The sequence below is a fragment of the Anolis carolinensis genome, chromosome 6 (genome assembly GCF_035594765.1).
Source record: "Anolis carolinensis isolate JA03-04 chromosome 6, rAnoCar3.1.pri, whole genome shotgun sequence".
In the NCBI taxonomy this organism is placed as follows: Eukaryota; Metazoa; Chordata; class Lepidosauria; order Squamata; family Dactyloidae; genus Anolis; species Anolis carolinensis.
Window position 1 is genome coordinate 11701586 of NC_085846.1, and position 15490 is coordinate 11717075.

The 15490-nt window shown below is 43.4% G+C and overlaps 2 protein-coding genes across 2 annotated transcripts in view; both read right to left on the bottom strand.

Moving 5' to 3' along the window:
• Positions 1-15490, bottom strand: part of LOC134292382 (uncharacterized) — a 30653-nt gene that overhangs the window by 8279 nt on the left and 6884 nt on the right. Inside the window, exons 6-11 of the mRNA XM_062957097.1 lie at positions 13509-13895; positions 13041-13136; positions 12463-12696; positions 11676-11698; positions 11464-11588; positions 10429-10818 (exon numbers count right to left, since the gene is read on the bottom strand). Of these exons, the coding sequence (XP_062813167.1) occupies positions 10429-10818; positions 11464-11588; positions 11676-11698; positions 12463-12696; positions 13041-13136; positions 13509-13895 (1255 nt within the window). The remainder of the gene's footprint in view (positions 1-10428; positions 10819-11463; positions 11589-11675; positions 11699-12462; positions 12697-13040; positions 13137-13508; positions 13896-15490) is intronic.
• On the bottom strand, positions 8836-15487 carry LOC103279561 (E3 ubiquitin-protein ligase TRIM69). The gene is made up of 6 exons (XM_008115385.3): positions 13509-15487; positions 13041-13136; positions 12463-12696; positions 11676-11698; positions 11464-11588; positions 8836-10818 (listed from the first exon to the last, which is right to left on the bottom strand). The coding sequence occupies exons 1-6, from the start codon at positions 13860-13862 to the stop codon at positions 10268-10270; spliced, it is 1383 nt and encodes a 460-aa protein (XP_008113592.1). The 5' UTR covers positions 13863-15487; the 3' UTR covers positions 8836-10267.

Below are 15490 nucleotides of genomic sequence, written 5' to 3' on the forward strand. Positions count from 1 at the left end.
ATTTAGGGGAGATTTGTAACAGTCAAGAAACGTGTCTGAAAGATACTACAGATTATCATCATCTTCCATAACACTTAGCCACAAGCCCACAGAGAGCATGGTAAGGCAGAGGGAAGACTTGCTCTCTCTCAGTTGCAGGATCAGCTGGTGCCTTGCACAGACTACATCTGAGCTCTATGCAGCAAACGTATGGGGCACCTGCATCCTATCAACATGCAGAAGTTCAGAACAAGGCTTTTCCTCCAGTGCAGTAGTTTTAGTCTTTGTTCCTCTAGAAGTTTTGGACTTCAGCTGCCAGAAGACACCTTGTCAGAGATTCGAGGAGGTCTGGGATGAAACATTCAGAGGACTGAAGGCTGAGAAGCACTCTAGTTGGCCAGTAGACATGAAAAAAATCCTGGAAAAATTACTGATTTCTCAAAGCCAGGAAAGTGGAAAAATCACCAATCTCTACTAAGCATTTGACTGCCTTTCTCTCTATAGCAGTGGTTCTCAACCTGGGGTCCCCAAATGTTTTTGGCCTTCAACTCCCAGAAATCCTAACAGTTGGCAAACTGGATGGGATTTCTGGGAGTTGTAGGCCAAAAACATCTGAGACCACTGCTCTATAGTGAGTCTTTATGCCAGCAATGACTAAATCCAAGGTTTCAGCCTATGAGAAGAGCCTCTTTTGCTGCAAACCACTCTCCACTAGATGTCACTCCTCCTTTGAGGTGGCCACACAGTCACAAAGATAAGGGTTTATAGTACCAATTTCCTCCTCAGAAGCCCTGATCCAACTTTCCCTGAGCTTCAGGCATTTCGGGCTACAAGTCATAACCATTTACCATGCTGGCTAAGTATTGGAGTTAGAGTCCAAAACGTGTTATGGTTATCATTCTTCCACACACAGTAGAAGTGGTAATCAAACAATCCATTAGTTGCTGTTGTACTGCAACTCCTAGCAGCCCTAGCCAACATTGCTCATGGTAAGAACCCTAGAAGTTGTAGTTCAACAACATCTGGAAAGACACATAATTCACAACCGTACAACATACCAACATGAGGTTTAAGGCTTTCTTTGTAGTCCATACATTCTGAGAGATCATGAGGCCTGGTTAACTAAAAGACCATCTTGTTGCCTATAAATGCCTCTAATAGCTGATGTCATCTGGAGAAGCCACCAGATGTGGCAACACATGCTCCTGAAGTCTACCTCATTCAATATTTACCAATGGCATTCCCTACTAAGTGGAATCCTCTTCCTTTAGATATCAGCCTTACTGTCATGACAGTTTTTATCTTTTTGGATAGACTTGAAATTTGGATAGAGCCTAAAATCTAGACAGAAGTGACTTATGGACATACACAAAATGGTATCTGTTTCCAAGTTCTCCTGCATGGCTTTTTCCGTGTGCAAGCTCGCTGGATCCTCAGTCTACAGTGCTCCGGTAGGCAGCATCAACAGCATCTGAAACAAGAAAAGGTGTCACTATTGTTCCTTCGGTTGAAAAAAGGTTGGAATAGCAGTCTACCTACAGCAGTGGTTCTCAACCTGGGATCCGCAGATGTTTAGGCCTACAACTCCCAGAAATCCCATCCAGTTTACCAGCTGTTAGGATTTCAGGGAGTTGAAGGCCAAAAATATTTGGGGACTCACAGGTTGAGAACCACTGACCTACAGGAATGCCACATAGTGTTTCCAAAACAGGAATAATTATGGAAGACTAAGGAGGTGCATTAGACCTCAGGAGACCTTGGAGTGCCACATGTCTTCACTGTTCCTCTCCCTCCCCCCAAATCAAAACACTGTTGCCTCTAAATACCCTTTTGGGGATGTGGTGGAATTCTTATCATGGTTTGGGGCCTTTCTGGGCCCTGGAGAGCATTTCAGACCATTCTAACTTATCCAAATGTTTATCTTGGCATCTCGTTTTGGTTCCAGCCAAGCATCTAGCAAAAACCCACAATGACCCAAGATGACACTTTTTGTTATGACTGCCTAGTAACTGCCAGAGTGGAAACTGGAGAGGGTTTTTGTACCTATCATAGTTGAATGGAAGAGAGAATGAAATATTATGTTTTATGGGTCAGGGCCCTTGGGCAAAACAATAAAGGGAACTGGCCATAACCTCAGAATTGGCCTCTTCATGCCTTTTTTTCCTGCCTTTCCCTGCTGGGTTGCCAGAGTGAAAGCCGGAGAGGACTGCTTTACCTTTGATAGTTTTGTTCCATGCAAACAACATCTACTGAAACTCTATCTTCCATTAAACCATTAAAGATACCAGATCCGTTCCAGTTTTTACTTTGACAGCCTGAATTATTTCCTTTAGTTCCCATGAAATCCCTGCTATCAGGATATAGACTTTATTAAAGTATTGCATGTACAATGGCTTTTTTGCTTTGCTTAAAAAGTCTTCTGTCCTCTCCTCCTCAAAGTTAAATGCAAGGTTTTCCTAAGAAACATTCATCCGCCTCCTTTTAACCCTGTCTTTTCATTGCTGACTCAGTTTCAAACCTGTTTTGCCTGAGGCAAAGTCAAGAAGTAAGATCAGAAATGCAAGGCTGGAATGTGTGCCTCTGCTTTCAATGCCTAGGCCCTAGCTCATAGCTGCATCTGGGTTTTTCACTTCATAAAACAACTGAGACATAATCGTATAATCCTCCATAGAGGAGGTGTGGCATAGAAACTATACACAGATCAATATTAGTACAGATCGATCAAGTGCCAGTGCAGCAGTTTGAGCACTGGACTATGACTCTGGTGACCAGGTTTTGAATGCATGCACAGCCATGGAAACCCACTGGGTGACCTTGGACAAATCACATTCTCTCAGCCTCAGAGGAAGGCAAAAACAAACCCCCTCTGAATAAATTTTGCCACAAAAACACCATGATAGGTTTGCCACAAGTTGTAAACAACTGGAGACAGACAATTATTGTCAGATAGATCTCACCTGCCTGAAGTATTTGTAGAGAATACAAAATTATATCCCTATAGGTAAAGGTTTTCCTCTGACGTTAAGTCCAGTTATGTCTGTAGACACCTCCAAGGTAATGTGGCCGGTATGACTGCATGGAGCGCCGTTACCTTCCCGCCGGAGCGGTACCTATTGATCTACTCACATTGGCATGTTTTTGAACTGCTTGGTTGGCAGAAGCTGGAGCTAACAGCGGCCGCTCCCGCCGCTCCCAGGGTTTGAACCTGGGACCTTTCGGTCTGCAAGTTCAGCAGCTCAGTGCTTTAACACACTTTGCCACCGGGGCTCCCTATACACACACACACACATACATCTAGAAATATTGGTAAGCCCATTTCTAATGAGATTTCCCTTTGCAATTTAGACTTTTGCCGATTTGATTATTCAGGGATGTAATTAATATGTTATCTCTAAAAATCTCTTAGTCCTCTGGCACAAAATCTAACAGAAGTTGACCATAAAGCAGGCATGAAGTCCAGGTGTTTTGGACCTCAACTCTTACAATTCTTAACAGCCAGGCTGTTAGGAATTATGGGAGTTGAAGTCCAAAACAACCGGAAGGTCGAAGTTTGCCCATGACTGCCATAGAGTGATGCTGGAGAAACTAGATATTCCTAAAGGTGCACTCTTTGCTTAAAAAAAATAGTATGTTTGTGGTTTTTCACTTTTGTGAGGATCCTGTGCCCTTAACTCCCAGAAAATGTAGAAGGCTGGCTGTACTGTTAAACTGAGCTTTTGTAACTGGGACGTGTTAGCAGCTGCTAACTCCCAGGGAGCCGAGTCCAGATACAAAGTCCTCCTCCCTGATTTCTTCATGCCTGGAAGCAAGACACACACTGAATTGATGCTATCCTTACAACCCGGGCATGTTGTGGCACTGACACAATCTGCAGGGGTGAAAGGTGCAGAAGGAAAGAAAACCTGAGGTTAGTCAAGAGAGCAAAAAGACTTCAAATGGATAATGAACATCTACCCTTTGGAGGCTAGCTAATATCCAAGTGGAACACTGTTTTGATGTTAAAAGGTCTCCTTAGAAATATATTGCACACTGAATTATGTTCCCACTCTTAAGGTAAAGGCTTCCTTTTGACATTAAGTCTAATCAATTATGTCCGACTCTGAGGGGGGGGGGGTCATTTCCATTTCTAAGCCAAAGAGCCAGCGTTGTCTGTAGACACCTCCTAGATCATGTAGCCGTCATGACTGCATGGAACGCCATTACCTTCCAGCTGAAACAGTACCTATTGATCTACTCACATTTGCATGTTTGCGAATTGCTAGGCTGGCAGAAGCTAACAGTGGGAGCTCACCCCGCTCCCTGGATTCAAACCACCGACCTTTCAGTCAGCAAGTTCAGCAGCTCAGTGGTTTAATCCGCTTCACCACCGGGGGCTCCTACTCTTATATAAATATAAAACCACAAAGAAAACCTTATGCAAATTTGTGGGAAGTGAAAATGGACACAAAAGATTACATGGGTAGGATGGGAGAGGGATCTAAGAAGGTATGTGATTCTCACTGAAGCCGTTCCAAAGGTTATCCTGTTTTTGACAGGGTTTTTCCCCCACTTAGCTCCCCATTAACTTTTGGATCCTCTTCTGATGACATCCACATGCAGTCACTCCTCCTCAAATACTGCAACACATTCAGGTGCAGATTTCGAATAGGTATATATTAAAGGCATCACTTCATCTATTAACTATAATCCTTGGTAGAAGGAAGGTGAAAACCCACTTCTTAAACTACAATCCTTATATATGTTTATTGTTTACCCAAAAGTAAGCCCAGGTAGACTCAGGGTGTACCTATGCTGTAGAATTTAATGCAGTTTGAAACCACTTTAACTTTCATCATTCGATCTATGGAATCACAGAAATGTAATTTAATAAGGCACCTGCATTCTTTGGCACAGAAGGCTAAAGACCTTGTAAAACTATAACATCAGAAGAGCTGCAAGGCCAAGAACAAGCCATGAGAGTAAAGACAAAGATTGACCCAGAGGAAAAGTGTTCTTACCATACATCAAGGAAACTACTGACCGCAGAGGGAAGCCAATGAAGGAACACAACCTACAAACTATCTGCAGACCCACTAAAAAAATCCAACAAATGCTGCATTCAGCAAAGAACAAGAGGGATCTTCTTATCTCTGCAGAAGTCTATCATATACCATGAAGCTGTGGACAAGTCTACATAGGGACCACTAAACGCAGTATCGCCCGAACAGGAATCAAGGAACATGAAAGGCACTGCAGACTCACTCAACCAGAGAAGTCAGCCATAGCAGAGCACTTGATGAACCAAGTCTTCTGCTATGGCTGACTTCTCTGGTTGAGTTAGTCTGCAGTGCCTTTCATGTTCCTTAGTGGGTCTGGACAAAGCATATTACAGTAGAGTCTCCCTTATCCAACCTTCACTTATCCAACATTCTGTATTATCCAACACATTCTGCCGCCCACCCAGATCCGCAACTGTTTTTCTAGGCAGTAACACGCAGCAGGCCAACATGCCCAACAACAACACAAGTGTAGCCACGCTCTCAAACAAGTGGCAGACTTGTTATAAAACATTATCCTTTGGTGCTTAATTTGTAAAATCATAACGTAATTTGACGTTTAATGGGTTTTTCCTTAATCCCTCCTTATCATCCAACATTTTCGCTTATCCAACGTTCTGCCATCTTGTTTATGTTGGATAAGCGAGACTCTACTGTATTTGAGAACACAGAAATGCTGGACCACCATGTCAGACGACACAGAGAAGCCACTGAAATTGACAAGCATGTGGACAATTTCAACAGAAAGGAGGAAACCATGAACATGAACAACATCTGCCTACCAATATTTTAAAAAACTCTAAAATCAGGACAGTAAATAAAGAACAACATTCAGAAAACAGAAGAATTCCAGACAAAAAACAATCAGGGCCAGCTAACACTTCCTGACAAAGGATTCCCCTAGGCAGTAAGCAGCAGCCAGTCCTTGAAGATGCAAGGCTATTAAATGATAATTAGGGTGGCCAATTGGTACATTAACACTTGGCTCAAACAGACAACAGTTCCTTCTCCTACCCTGGACTTTCAAAAGATAAATAAACCCCACTTGCCTGGTTTCCAACAGAACTCACACCCTCTGAGGATGCCTGCCATAGATATGGGCGAAATTTCAGGAGTGAATGTTTCTGGAACGTGGCCATACAGCCCGGAAAACTCACAGCAACCTATAACTCCCTTGATCCCATAGCATGGAACCAGGGCATTTAAAGCGGAGTCAAACTGCATTCACCTACAGGGGGCTGTGCTTGCTTTGCTATTCGTTTTGGCTCAAGACCATAACAAGCAGGTTAAGGCAACGTTAATCCGTGCAAGCAGTCTGGCAGCACAAGGCTGGGAAATCGATTTTTTTTTTAAATGTAAAATCATGATCACGAGAAGGTCGCCTTCATGACAATCTGTCCCTCCTACCAAGCTATCACCACCCCTTTTGTTTGCAAATCAATATCAATCACTAAACAACCCTCTTTTGTCTGCAAGGAAATCTGTACCAACAAAACAACAGCAATGCGCCCATTTCCCAGGTCTGTCCCCGTTCTCCACCCACCTTTGCAAGCAAGCATCCTTGCCAGTAGGGAGGGGCCTGGGATCTGGAGAGAGCCATCCCTCGGGGAGCCCTCTTTCTCCCCACCGAGCCAGGGAGGGAGCTGCCCTCCTGGAGGCGCCCTGGGCACCTCGGCTGCGCCTCCAGCCCCCAAGGCTCAGGGTGACTGGCTGGGAGGGGGAGAGGAAGTGCCTCCCTGGCCGGGCTCCCCTTCCGCTGCTGGGAAAAGGAGTGGGGAGGGAAAGGTCTCTTCTTTCTCCCTCTCCCTCTATGGTGCTTAACCGTTTCACATCGGGAGAGGCAGAAGAAGAGAGCGGCGGCAAGCATGGAAGGGGCTCAGTCAGCCCTGCGCGCTTTTACGCACAGCCTTGCCAGGGCGCACAAGGAACGGAGCCAGTTTGGAAAGCCAGGACTCCTTCCTGGGTTCCTTGCTGGAAGATAATGGGATCTGGGAGAACCAGAAGTCCCGGGTTCCCATCTGGAGGGGGTTTAGATTTGCTGCTTGGATTTAGGGGAGCCAAGACTCCTGGGTTCCTTGCCAGGAGGGGGCTTCGACTTGGGTTCCTCTCTTGGAGATGGTTAAGCTAAAGTTTAAACCAGGCATGGGCAAACTTTGGCCCTCCCTCCAGGTGTTTTGGACTTCAGCTCCCACAATTCCTAACAGCCAGTAGGCTGGCTTACTGTGAGTTTTCCGGGCTGTATGGCCATGTTCCAGAAGCATTCTCTCCTGACGTTTCGACCATTATCTATCTATTTATTTACAGTATTTATATTCCGCCGTTCTCACCCCAAAGGGGACTCAGGGCGGATTACAATGAACACATATATGGCAAACATTCAATGCCAACAGACAAATAACATATATAGACAGACACAATGTCAGGCATCCCCAGAGGTTGTGAGATTTATTGGAAACTTTTGGGGTTTTTTCGTGTCAGGAGCAACCTGAGTCGCTTCTGGAGTGAGAAAATTGGCCTTCTGCAAGGACGTTCCCCAGGAGACGCCCAGATGTTTTGATGTTTTTACCATCCTTGTGGGAGGCTTCTCTCATGTCCTCACATGGAGCTGGAGCTGATAGAGGGAATTCATCCGCGCTCTTCCCCGGGTGGGATTCGAACCTGGCAGCCTTCAGGTCAGCAACCCAACCTTCAAGTTACAAGAAAGTTATTGAAAACTAAGCAGGTGGAGTTTATATATCTGTGGAAGGTCCAGGATGGGAGAAAGAACTCTTATCTGTTGGAGGCAAGTGTGAATGTTGCAATTAATCACCTTGATTAGTATTAAAAAGACTTGCAGCTTCAAGGCCTGGCTGCTTCCTGCCTAGGGGAATCCTTTGTTAGGAGGTGTTAGCTGGCCCTGATTGTTTCATATCAGGAATTCCCATTTTCAGAGTGTTGTTCTTTATTTACTATAAGTTCCCACAGTTCCTAACAGCTGGTAACCTGGCTGGGATTTCTGGGAGTTGTAGGCCAAAACACCTGGGGACTCAGGTTGAGAAGCACTGCTTTAAGGGCTGTGGATTTCTAGCTGTCATACTACAGCCTAAGGAGGGAGAAAAGAAGGCAAAACAACTATCACTGGTGTCTGTAATCTAACACTGGCTATTTGTATTGAGTTTTTCCATCTCATGAAACTCAGTCAAGCTTCCCTGTTTGCGAAATTCTTGCTAGCTAGCCATTTGCCAGAAACTGAATCTGAGCCTTGCTAGGTATGTGTTGTCATCGTACAGTTGCTTCCCCTATGGAAATGGCTTCATTTGTGTCTCTGGAACAGAAGCCAGAATCCAGCTAGGTGCAGTGCGCAGGGCATTCTGAGGCAGTCAGAGCTCCTGGGCTTTTCTTCTGCAGTGTTCATAGAAGGCAGCTGTGATTCCTCTTGCAATAAGCCAGGTGTTTCCCCAAGCTAATGAAGAAATTAATGTTTAATTATGCAATTAAATCCACAGACACACACATCACATATGCCCAATTATATATAATATTAGGCAACATTCTGCTAACCATATTCAGGTAGGCTGGTGTAAGAGAGACGGCAATCTTTTAAGATTCTCCAAACCTAAAGTCACCTAAAGAAGAGCAAACCACAGACCAACTACTACAATGCATTCAGAGCCCTGCCACATGCACAATGGAGGACCTTCTCACAGCGACACCAGAAGCACTCCAAGTGGCCAGCTTCTGATCAAAGGACATTTAGTATAATGCCAAGTTTAACTTTGTGTTTTTAAATACATTATAACTGTACCCTCAATTCGCTTCTGACACAATAAATACCTAAAGATTAGTTAATTTACATTTAGTTTATTTAGAGCATTAAAAGTCTTCCAGTGCAACAAAGAGGCAAATAAGGAAAGCACAGAGACATCTATATGTATGTAAAGAAGAGGAAGCTTAATGAAGCATTGCTACACAATGAAAAAGTGTCTGTGAAAGCTAAGACTTGGCTAAAACAATTTTTGAAGAACATTTGAATAAAGGAACCAATATTAGAATTGTCTGGGATGCTCGTAAAGCCTTCGTGAGATGTTTTTCCTTATACAACAAGATACAAATATGAAGAGAAAAAGAAGAAAAATTAAAACATTCAGAATAAAATTTATGGTAAAGAAAAATGCTACAAAAGAATCCAAGTAAGAACTTGAGTTATGAGATTAAACAGCTTCAAAAACCTTCTTATAACGACACCAGAGGCACTCCAAATGGCCAGCTTCTTGTCAAAGGAAATCTAGTATTATGACAAGTTTTTAACTTTGTTTGTGGTCCTTCTATACCAGGGGTCCTCAAACTTTTTAAGCCGAGGGCCGGTCCACAATCCTTCAGACTGTTGAGGGGCCGGATTATCATTTGAAAAAAAATACAAACAAATTCCGATGCACACTGCACATGTCTTATTTGTAGTGCAAAAACAACAACAAGAAGAACAATGAAAGAACAATACAATATTTAAAAATAAAAACAATTTTAACCAACATACATTTATCAGGATTTTAATGGGAAGTGTGTTCCTGCTTCTGGCCAATGAGATAGTCAAGTTAATTAGGGTTGTTGTTGTTGTTTGCCTTCAAGTCATTTCAGACTTTGGGCGAGCCTAAGTCTAAAATGTATTTATTTATTATTTATTTATTTACTGCATTTATTTACTACATTTGTATCACACCCTTCTCACCCCAAAGGGGACTCAGAGTGGCTTACAAATTATATGTACATACAATATATTATATTATTAGCATAGCACAATATTAGCATTATATATTACTATACTGAACTATACTGTAATATTATTAGTAATATTATATGTAATATAGAATATATAATTAATATTATTATATGGTACTATTGTTAGTGTTACATTGTATTACATTATAATATTATCAATATATGTATATACAATATATTATATTATAAAACTGAGGGCGGGGGCCAGATAAATGACCTCGGAGGGCCTTAGTTTGGGGACCCCTGTTCTATACATTATAACTGCATTCTCAATTTTCTTCCGACACAATAAATAAACAAATTACATCAACAAGTAATTTTAAGATAATTGCATAATTTAATGGCATTTTTATTCATCTGTGAGTCATTTTATGTAGATCCTCCGAGCTAGGATCTATTTCCAGGAATAAGTGAGCAGGCCAGGGGATTTTACTAGAAGGAATAAGGATCCCAACATAAAATCAGATCAAAACAGGAGAAGTGAGGAATGTTCTCCTTTACAAAAGAGAAGGGTGGCATATTTTTAAGGGGGATGCATTCTCCCCTGAATTGTAGAGCCCAGGGCAAAAATAGGGGAACAGCCTCCCGGCAAATCTTGGGGTGACAAAGGAATAGAGATGGCCCATGGTAAAGGCATCATAGAAGGACACCAGCCCACCGACATAGTCCAGATAAACACCAACTCTTTTGGGAAAGGAGCTGAAGCACAGCCTTTGAGGTGGAGTGTCCTTTGCCATTAACTCTACCCCATTCCTAAACCGGATCACCCAGAATCCATTGCTGGGGGAGGCAGAGATTTTCCCCTTGCGGTTGATGGAGATGCTGACCAGGCCTAAAGTCCAAGAGGGCTTGTTGCCAACTTCCACCTCCCAGTAATGTTTTCCAGAGCAGAAACCTCTGCAACCCAAGACTGCTACACAGTAGTTGAACCGCAGAGGAGTGTCAGGGATATCCCGGCGCACATGGCCGTCGCGGACAGAGGTGCAATCCTCCGAAAGGACGAGACAAGGATGAGCTGTTTCAGGATCCAAGGTTATCAGGGGGAAATCTGCAGAATGAAGTAAGAGAAAATAATCATTCTGTAAATCAAGACAATACATTGTAAATCTCTTGTTGAGCCCATATCCCAGCACTGGCTGTTTCTCAGATGGAATTTAACACAACCAAACATCTCATCAACCAAATTTCTCTAATCCCCAAGGTGCTAGATGCTTTGCAGTTGAAATCACCCATTTGGAGCCCCTGATGGCGCAGCAGATTAAACAGCTGAGCTGCTGAACTTACTGACTGAAAGGTCAGCAGTTCAAATCTGGGGAGCGAGGTGAGCTCCTGCTGTTAGCCCCAGCTTCTGCCAACCTAGCAGTTTAAAAACATGCAAATGCAAGTAGATCAATAGGTACCACTCCAGTGGGAAGGTAATGGCGCTCCATGCACTCATGCCGGCAACATGACCTTGGAGGACTCTACAAATAACACCGGCTCTTCAGCTTAGAAATGGAGAGGTGCACCAATCCCTAGAGTCGGACATGACTAGACTTGATGTCAAGAGGAAATCTTTACCTTTACCATATACATATTCCATAGGCAGCAGAAGGGAAATACCTGCCAATTAGTCTAGTTCTTTATTTTCCACATGTGGCATTCAGAAAAGTAAGAAGGATCCCTTGGTGGTTCTTCCAGATTATTGCCTTACCTATATTGAGAGCAGATTTCATTTCCTTCCAGGCAACATATTGCAAAGGTCCTTTGGATGATCCAAGGACCTTTAATGTCGGTGACACAACAGGAAACGCTGGAGTGGTTTGCTGCTGCTTCACCCTTAGCCACAGACATATGGAAATATGAGTTTATAAATATCAAAACAAGTGTTTATTCTAAGAAAATGTTTTTTTTCATTACACTCACCTGTTTAGGAGAGAGTGTATGCCCTGTTAAGAGAGGAAAATAAATGAGGATGCAAAATTAACAGCCGGAATATTTGTGATTCTCTTAAATAATATTTAACTCCAAAAGCCCTGCCATTAATATCTTATATATTTAATAGTATAACATATGTCCTCTATGCAAGTCTTTTATCATTCAGCCATGGACCAAAATGCTGTTAATGTCACATAATGTTAACACATATTCTCTCCATTTCGATGAAATTTAATAACTATGGTATAACTAGAAAGTACAGGTGTGGAAATCATATAGCCCTCCAGATTTTGCTAGATGACAAATTTCAGCAGCCAGTGGCCAATGGTGAATATGAGAATTTGCAAGACAGCACCATGCGAAGAGTTCATGTACGATAGGGCTTTATCAACCCCTTCTTGGAGATCTTGAGGGACATAACTTGGGACTTTCTGTCCATAAAACAGAAGCAACACAATTGGGCCAAACCTTGGGTGTCATTTCAGCTGTAACACAATCTCTCTCTTTCTATGGATACCACTTTCCCCTTTGCCATTGTTATGTGGTCTTGTAATGATTTCCAACTTATCAGAGACCTAAGGTTAACCTATCATAGACTTTTCTTGTTAAGATTTATCCACAGGAGATTTGCCTTTCCCTTCCTCTGAGTCTGTGACTTGCCCACAGTCATTCAGTGGGTCTTGTTACCCAAATAGGGATTCAAACCCTAGTCAACAGAGTCATGATCCAACACTCAAACCACTGCATCATGGTGGCTTCCAAATTTTCCTCTTACTGTTAGGAAATCTGAAGAGTCTTGTAGTTCCAGATGATCCTGGGCTTCCAACAGCAGCTCCTGACAACTGCGGCAAGCCTCCCGCAACAGCCTCAGCCTCTCCTTTGTCTCTTGGAGCAGGGCACCTCCTTCCTCTGCCAACCTTGACTTGCACACTTTCTCCTGGACATTGAGGAAGTGGTGGAGCTGCCTGAATTCAGTGGAGATGTGGTCATCCAGGCTCAGCATAACTGCCTGGAAAACAGGCATGTGTTTATGTACAGTACGGTACAACCCCCATATCCTCCAGGGATACATTCCCTCTGTGGATACCTAAAACCAAGGGTAATAGCAAACCCCATATTTTGATTACACTATATTTGGGCCTGAAGCATTCCATAAGACTGTATTGGAAGATTCTGAGAGGCTCAGACATTTCCAAGAGAAACAAAATGAGTTTTGGAGCATGGGTATGTGACAGCATAGGTATCGAAACCATGGATAAAGCAGGGTGTATTGTTTTAAGCATTTCCTTCCTCTGTAGCTTAAAAAATCAAACACCAACTCTCTAGTTTTTAAGAATCATACTTTTCTTTTACCTGATGGTTTTGGAGCTTTTCTTCTTCCTCTCTCTTAAGTACAAGAAGTTTGGCCAAGTTAGATTCCATCTGAGACACTGCCAAACCCAGCTCCCCCTGTTCAGGAATGCAAGTGGGAATTATGATAGTTCAATGTAACCATGGTTTCATTAGTTACATCTGCACTGTAGAGAGGATGCAGTTTGATATCACCTTGACTGCCTTGGCCCAATGCTAGGCACTCAAAAGTTTTACATACAGTCATCCTCAAATACATATCCAGCTTGTTCAATGGTCAGGAATTCTGAGAGTTGGAGGCCCAAACAGCTGGAGGGCTGCAGTCTGAGTATTCCCATCAGGTATTTAGCCTTTTCTGTCAAAGTGTGTTGGTGCCTCACCAAGCTATAAATTCCCGAATTCCATAGAATCAAGCCATGGCACCTAAAAGTTTTTCACTTCTCCCCTTTTAAAGTTTGGACCCAGTCTCACCTTACACCACTCGGTTGCCTCGTGGACAGGGAGCCTGGCATGATTCTGCTCCAGTGCACATTCCCTGCCATTAGCACTGCTGCGTCGGCCTTCCTCAGTCTCCTTGGGATTCATTCTCCTGATTCGGTGGATCAAAGTCTCCAAGAGCTTGCAAGGGGTGTATCTCTTCTCCAGAAACTCCTCCCGACATTGGGGGCAGACGTGTTTGCTGCTATGGGCTCCCCAAGCAGTCTCAATGCAGGCCTGGCAGTAGAGGTGCCCACAAGGGAGGGCAACTGGCTCCAAGAACCATTGCAGGCAAATTGGGCAGGAGAAATCTGGAACCAGATCTTCAAACAGTGTACCTGAAGCCATAGGGGCCCGCTCGAAGGTCTTCGAGAACTTTGGCTGGTCAATATCAGCAGTTCAATCTCTTTACCCTTTTCTCCAATTACCTGCTCACAAAGCCAGAATCAGAAAACCCAGTTGTCAAAAACAGCACTTTCCTGTGGCATTGCTCTTGACCCAGGCGTTGTCTGACTTTAACCAAACTAGGGAGCTGGACTTTGCTCCAAACACCCAATTGATCTAGGATGTATCACTCACCAGGGGCGGGGAAGTAAGAACACACCAGCCAGCCACCCTTTATGCACATATGGCCTTTACCTTAGCAAGAGTGGGAGTTTCAGGCTTGTTCTTTTTCCTGGCTCCACTCCTGTACCTTTAAGAGCTACATCTCTTGCAGAAATATAGTACCATCAATAATAATAACAAATCCTACTTTTTCTCTCTAAAAACAGACTGCAAATCCATAGCCCGGAGAATAATTGAACTCATCTTTTTAAAAAGCCCCACTCCCCAGCAACGATATAGTAATATAAAATATAGCATAAAAGGGCCCCCTGGTGGCACAGTGTGTTAAAGCGCTGAGCTGCTGAACCTGCGGACCAAAAGGTCCCAGGTTCAAATCCTGGGAGCGGAATGAGCGCCCGCTGTTAGCCCCAGCTCCTGCCAACCTAGCAGTTTGAAAACATGCAAATGTGAGTAGATAGATAGGTACTGCTCCGGAAGGAAGATAACGGCGCTCCATGCAGTCATGCCAGCCACATGACCTTGGAGGTGTCTCTGGACAACGCCGGCTCTTCGGCTTAGAAATGGAGATGAGCACCAACCCCCAGAGTCGGTCACGACTGCCCTTAACATCAGGGGAAACCTTTACCTTTTATGATGTGATGTGCTTTGGCCACGTGAAAATAACTGTACTGAGTATTATGGAGAGCAAAATTGACTTGACTGATTTCACCAGGAAAGCCATGGAAACAACAAAAAATAGATTTTATTTCTCCTTATGTACAACCAACCCACAACCACCATTAATTCCTCTCATGAGGCTGAGTCTCCCAAGCAGGGACAGACCTATCATTAGCCAGAGCGAGGAAAGTATTTTTCTGACAAATGGAGTGGTATTTACAATGAGATGTTGTGGCTTATACCATAGTCACGTTACTAGCTTATAATGTGCCATTGGCTTCTCTGCTTCCGGCAACACACTTTCTTGAGTTGCCCTTATTTCCAAGGGCACCGCCACCTTCCCCACTCAAGTGAAGTAAGGAAGGGAGGATTCACAGTAGATAAAGCCCAGGTTGGGTAACACAAAATCAGCGCTAACAACTGTTCAGCACAGATAACAGTAACACTGCAGATCCTAGCCAGTCAGAAGCATTTAGGATTTCCAACTTGGCTACTTTTCCTCACTCTGACATGAACCCCTGCCATTTTTCAAACATAACTTTGGTCCTTTCTCAGAATGACTCCAAACTATTCCAAAACAGCAATAAAAAGAAACAACTGCAGGGTCACCAAACAGTTTAAATGAACTGTTAAACCAGCAGACAGAAATGTGGTTAATCCATATCAAGTATTCCACTCAGTGTTCCCAGTAGGTAACTTTTGAATTTAATTATTGCCCAACACAATATTCACAAGATGAGCACCACAGGATC

Excerpts from the sequence above, each read along its gene's own strand:
- LOC103279561 (XM_008115385.3), bottom strand. The coding sequence starts at position 13,862 with ATGGCTTCAGGTACACTGTTTGAAGATCTGGTTCCAGATTTCTCCTGC. Across the intron at positions 13,137-13,508 it reads AGGCAACCGAGTGGTGTAAG|GGGGAGCTGGGTTTGGCAGT; the intron begins GTGAGACTGGGT and ends ATTCCTGAACAG. Across the intron at positions 12,697-13,040 it reads AAAAGCTCCAAAACCATCAG|GCAGTTATGCTGAGCCTGGA; the intron begins GTAAAAGAAAAG and ends CCTGTTTTCCAG.